We start from the raw sequence: 5,769 nt of genomic DNA, 5'->3' as shown, positions 1-5,769 counted from the left end.
ACACCTGGTCTGGATGCTTCATCTCGGTCTGTAGAACATGGCATTCACGGAGAAAGCTGGTACTCAGCTTGATTAAGGATACAACTGTTCCCCAAAATTGCTTATCAATTTTCTCGCTTCCTAGAGCATTTTAGAGTAAAGGAATCTAACCCTCCTCTGATTTGTTTATAAGTCATTTCAGCTCTTGGTGACTCAGTTTTTCCATCAGGTATTTGGAATAATATTTGTTTGCTCTTCCTCATGGGACTGTTGTGAAGTTTATTTCATTAATGTTTATAAAAGACTTGGAGATCCTACACAACAGAGACCAAAGACAAACAAAAGGTTGTTATTACCATATTCTTGATTAAATATCTGTATATTTTTTGACACTGGCTTTACAAATCACTGCAGTCTTTCATTTAATGAAATTTGCCTCAAATAATGACTGTAGTAACTGAACAATAATGAGGAATGGAAGTCGTTGCTTCCCTTTGAAACCACTGTGATTTGCATAAACCACTCTGAGAGGCTAGTAAATTATATTCTGCTTGGTCAGTCCACAGAGAGATTAATAATAGTTTGTTTTTTGTAAAACATTAGAAAACTTATCTTTAGGTCACGTGGGTGTGCGTGTGTTTTTATATCTTTGAAAATTTATCTCCTTTACAAGCTGGCAATCCAACAAAATTAGACTTTGACATTAGAAATCATGCTTTGTTCTCCTGCTGGGCTCTGAACAATTCTTGTTGGAGCTTATTTAACTTTAAAATAAGGTTGGCAGCCATTCCTTAGTGTAGTTGATTTGAAGTTTTGCTGAAGAATTAAGCTTTTGTTCCCAAAAGACAGTTCTTAATACTGTGGTAAATCAAGAGAAGAAACACGGGAACACATGAAAATCAAGCACTTATTGTATAATGCATTCTTGCATATTTATCACATGTATGTATGCAAACTGGTCATTCACATTTTGTAGTTAGGTTGCCACCGTATGAGACAACGTGCCAGTTATGTGTGTCCACGTCCTCACCTCTCTTTTTCTGCTGCTAGTAGTCTGGTCCTATGTGTATAAAAAAAGTAGTAACACTATTAACTGTTTAGCATCACACAACTGTTAAAATGCATTTACTCAGCTTTTCTAAGAGAGGGGTCAAGGTGAACTTCAGCAGACTTCACCAGGAGCTGTTTCAGGGCCTTTATTTCCCTTAGAGTCTGGTGAAGTGATGAAGATGGGCTGAAATGCTGTTGGTGTGTGGCTGAACAATGGAGCTCTCAAGTCCAGAAAAGCCTGTGTGGGGTTCCTTCAGCTCTCAGCATTTGTTCCCTTCTCAGGAGTGGTCCGTGCCTTCCTACGTGGCTGCCCAGTTCCATTGTACCCTCCCCATCCTCTGTGCTGTCTCAACATCCACACACACATCTCATCGGGATTTAACATGCCCTCCAAAATCTGGGGTTAGTGGCTTTGATGGTACAGTGAGCAGCGCACCTGCAGAAGGATGGATTCAGTCCAAGTTTTCAATGTACAGGTGTCCCAGTTGTTAAAACTAACACGCCTGGTGAGTGGTGTCACTGTTTCTGCAAAGAAGGCAGGGATTGGAAGAGTGAACAACTTAAATTGAGGGGGAATGAACACCACTGAGGGAGGCCCACATTACCCGAGGACATAAATTTCGGGCAGAGGTGATTACAGTCTCTCCCTTTGCACTGAAAATGACTTGAATTTTGGGGGGAATGTTGTGATATTGTCTGAAGTCCCACTGACAAGATCAGAACTTCACAAGGAGAGGAGAAAAAAAAAAATGACATTCTAATGCTCATCTATGTGAATTAGGGACTTTTCAGTTCATTTAGTTTGGCCTCCAGATACATATGGTGCTTTTCTTTCTATTGCAGAAGCCTCCTACTAATGCAGATATAGCTGTTTGACTGTCAAGGTGTGGATCATGGGAGAACAACTGTCAAACAGCAGCATCCTTGATCAATTTATTTATAGCCACGAGCAGTCATATGAAGAGTTTCTAAATACGTTCACTTATGTTTTGAAAGGTATGTAACTTCCCAAATCTCCCGTTAGAAATCGCAGCCAGAATGAACAGTAAAAAGAGAGGCAGCAGCATTTGGTGTCATTCTGCTACTGAATTGCTTTGTGACCTTAGGCAAATCCTTGGGATGCTTTTGTTTGTCCTATCAGCAGTGGGATCCCTAAGGACAACTTTCCTTAGCTTGCTTCACACACTGCCAAGGTAAGCCTCTACAGGTGTTTGACCATGTTTTGCTCGCTTTTGCACTATTTTGAAGGACAGGCTTTTCCCAAGTACGTCCTGCATTGTTTTGCTCAAGAGGTTTCCATAAAAGAAGAAGAGCCCAAGAAAAGTACTTAATAGTCCAAGATGGCCTAAGATTAGGGGTGTGTAGTTTGGATACTTTCACAGGTTTACTAACACTGGCTTGCTGTGCTGTGCTGTGCTATGCTGTCGTGTGCACCAAGCTAACAGATAACTTGGATGGCAGCACATCAGGACATGAGGTTGGGATGATTGGGCTGAAAAGGTCTCATGGTCTGCAGATTAAATAAAAGGTGGGGCTTAACCTTGATGTGGGCATTGCTGAATTACAGGCAGTTCAGGTCTGGAGCCAAAATCTGTAGCTCAGGTGCATTTCTTTTGGCCATGTAAAGTCAGGTGCCATAAAAATAAATGTGAGCTACATATTCCTCGCTTACGATTCTCTTTCAGCTTTGCACTAAAAATGATGTCCTCATCTTGTTGCAAGAGCATTGTATTTTTCAATTACAGCGTGTGGCACGCTCCATTGATTGGCACTCAGAAGTCTGTCCTTGTCCTTCAGGCGAAACTAAGTGTCAGTCACAGGTACTGAGCAGAAAACCAGTGGGGGAGTCGAAGCTGCCATAGAAATAATCTCATGGCAACCTTCTGTCTCCTCCCAGCAAAAGCAGAAGAGAAAGGAGACACCAGGGGATGAGATATGAGGATTGAAGATTAAGTTCTGGTCTTCTTTATGTGTGATTGATACACTGGGGACAGATCCTATCTTAGAAGCATGCTGTGTATCACCACGCTACTTTCAAAAAGCTTCAGCGTGTATTTCAGTCACTTTCATTGTCATTATAGCATCTGCCACTAAAACTCTCTAACAGGTAGCGCTTTAGCTGAATTAAATGCTTAGGAATGCAGTTTCCTATGCCGGTGTAAGCAAAACAGCTCATCTTGTTTTTCTCCCACCTTCATTTTCCTGTAAAAATACTAAAATGGTTTGCATCATGAACTAATGACCTGCAAAAATTCCACTTAAAGCGCAAGGCATTTTAGCATCGGAACAGTGCAAAATACTTCATAAAATATTGCATTCTTATTTTCTTATTTTTGCAATTGAAAAACAGTCATTTGGCTTTAAATTTTTCTTTTAAAATCAGCTTAATGGGACTGTCTCCTGATAGGCTCCAGAAATTTTCACTTTTATGTATGAGTTCAGGTATTTATTGTTGGGGTATATTTGTGGTTACCATCAAGTAAAATCTGACTCTTTTCAGCTTACCTTTCTGAATTTGGCCTGATAATGATGTTGATCTACACACTAAATCTTCGTACAATGAGCATTCATGTCAAAATTTGCAGTCCTGCTTAGTTAGGTATGGAGGTAGCTGTTTGTATACACAAATAACCAAGCCCATTCAGTTGTGTGAAAGTCTATAGGAGCTCTTTAAAAAAAATTCCTTGAAAAATATCACCATCTGCTAGATTCTTGACTGTTATAACATTGGAAACAAAAGACACACGTGTAACTGATTGGATCCCACTGATTTCACAGGGTATATAAGATATATAATCGCATTTATATAAGGTGATTTTCACTTGTGCCTGAATTTCTGCTAGCTGTCTAGTTGGGACTGCAAAGATATTTTCATCAGGCATTTCTACATTATTCTTGAAAGCGTCTCATAAGAATCTGTTTTCCTAACTAATGTTTAATTTTTCTTCATTAGTTAAATTTACACACAGTGAAATTGAAAAGGATATACCTTGAGTACAAAAACCCAAGCATCCTCAACTGCTCTGGCCTATCTAGAAAGAACCCTTGGAGGTTATAAATTTCACCCAGGAGTAATCCCCTGTGAGCACATTAGGGTCTTCTGCTGACAGAATATTTCCATTCTTGTAAATATGGGAAACAGTATTGATGAATTTTTGCATTCCTGACTTTCATTGGCTTTCCAAGGATTGCTAGTATCCTAATCAAGAAAATCACATTTTTAGAATGTTGTACTTTCTTTATCTGGATGTGTGATATTACCTTTGGCTACTGTATATAGAGTAAGAATAGAGATCCCATTCTTCCTTGTGTTATTTGAAAAGATATTCTTTTAGCAGAAGTAGAACAAGATTTGGAGTTGAAATAAGGTTCATCTAAATTCAGTGTAATTCACTTAGTGAGATGTGTATGGCTTAAACAGCACACGTATCTTTGATACAGGAATTTAATCTTCTTGATTTTAGTATTCCTAAAAAAATGATTCATTTATTTGAAGTGTGCTTGGTGCTATGACAGAATGAGAGTTCATAGACTAATTGATAAATAGATGCTATAGTAAGGCTTTTGCCTCACTTCTACCAGACCTGATGGGATATGGATAAACATACTTAAGTGTCATTTTAAAACTCAGAGCTCAGCATTTAAAACATACGTACTCCATAATATTTAAAAAGTATTGGAGCACTCCCTCCCTAATTGGAAAATTTTTTATTGATTCGGCAATGGTCAGACACTGGAGGGCTAGGTTACGATTTTAGTCTCTTTGTTTTCCTATGTGCAGCATCTGAGGAGTTTTTTTGTGAAAAGGATAATATTAACAAAATGAATAGATAGGTGAAAGGGCTGGTGAACCCATGGGAATATAATTTAGTAATTAGAGCACAGAGCCAGAAAAAAGAAATTTTTCATGCTCACTGTAAAGCTTTGCAGAAGTTTTCAGCATCTGGGAAAGATTACCACCTCTTGTGCAAATCCAAAGCAAAGAAATTGGTAAGATGAATCATTTTATTAGTAATTTATTTTAATACTTTCATTTGTGCTGCTGTTAGAATCACTGAACCCCCTTATGCTTATGCCAGGTTACATATTTTGTTTTGTTAGTTTGTTCTTTTAGCTTTGAATATAAAAACAATCAGATAATAAAACAATTAACTGGCATTTGCTTGAAGGTTGTACAACTCCGCTATGTTTTTTAAGTCCAAAGAAAAATCTTAAGAGTGATTTCTTGACTGTGCAGTTGAAAAAGCCTCGGATTTACAAAGGAGTCGATGCCACAGATTTCTGTAAATGTGGTCAATGAGTGATCTCTGTAGAACTATACACCCCCTGGAACAACTTTGGGCAAAATCTCATGGAAATAGACTCAATCCTCGCTTTTTAAAAAAAGTGCCACACAGGGTAGGAGGTTCTTTCAAATCTGTTGGAGAGAACTATGATGTCAGAAGGCAGCATCTGTTTTCCTAAACTCAGAGGAAGATTGGGAAATTCACTGAAGCATAAAGTATCTCCTTTGACCTTCTACAAAAAAATACAGAAAAAAAAAAATGGTCCAAGGTTCAAATTTTTCATCTAAATTTTAAAATACTCCTCTCCCACTTGTAAAAATATGGGATCCTGGAACAGTCAGCTGCATAGAAAAATGCTGTCATGAACAAAATTCTTATCCAAACCCAAGTTTAGATTCATATTTTCCCCATGGCCCTGGGCATTTGACCACTGGGATTAAATTTGGTCCATTCC

The 5,769-nt window shown here is 38.4% G+C and overlaps 1 protein-coding gene across 1 annotated transcript in view; it reads left to right on the top strand.

The window, feature by feature from the left end:
• Positions 1-1,922: 1,922 nt before the first annotated feature.
• LOC104468078 (chromosome unknown open reading frame, human C11orf74) overlaps positions 1,923-5,769 on the top strand; it is a 29,843-nt gene continuing 25,996 nt past the window's right edge. The window contains exon 1 of the mRNA XM_010082088.1: positions 1,923-2,025. Coding sequence (XP_010080390.1) covers positions 1,923-2,025 — 103 coding nt within the window. The remainder of the gene's footprint in view (positions 2,026-5,769) is intronic.

The sequence above is a fragment of the Pterocles gutturalis genome, unplaced genomic scaffold, assembly GCF_000699245.1.
Source record: "Pterocles gutturalis isolate BGI_N339 unplaced genomic scaffold, ASM69924v1 scaffold13309, whole genome shotgun sequence".
NCBI lineage: Eukaryota > Metazoa > Chordata > Aves > Pterocliformes > Pteroclidae > Pterocles > Pterocles gutturalis.
Note: the sequence above shows the minus strand (reverse complement) of the source record. Positions and strands in the feature narration are given on the sequence as shown.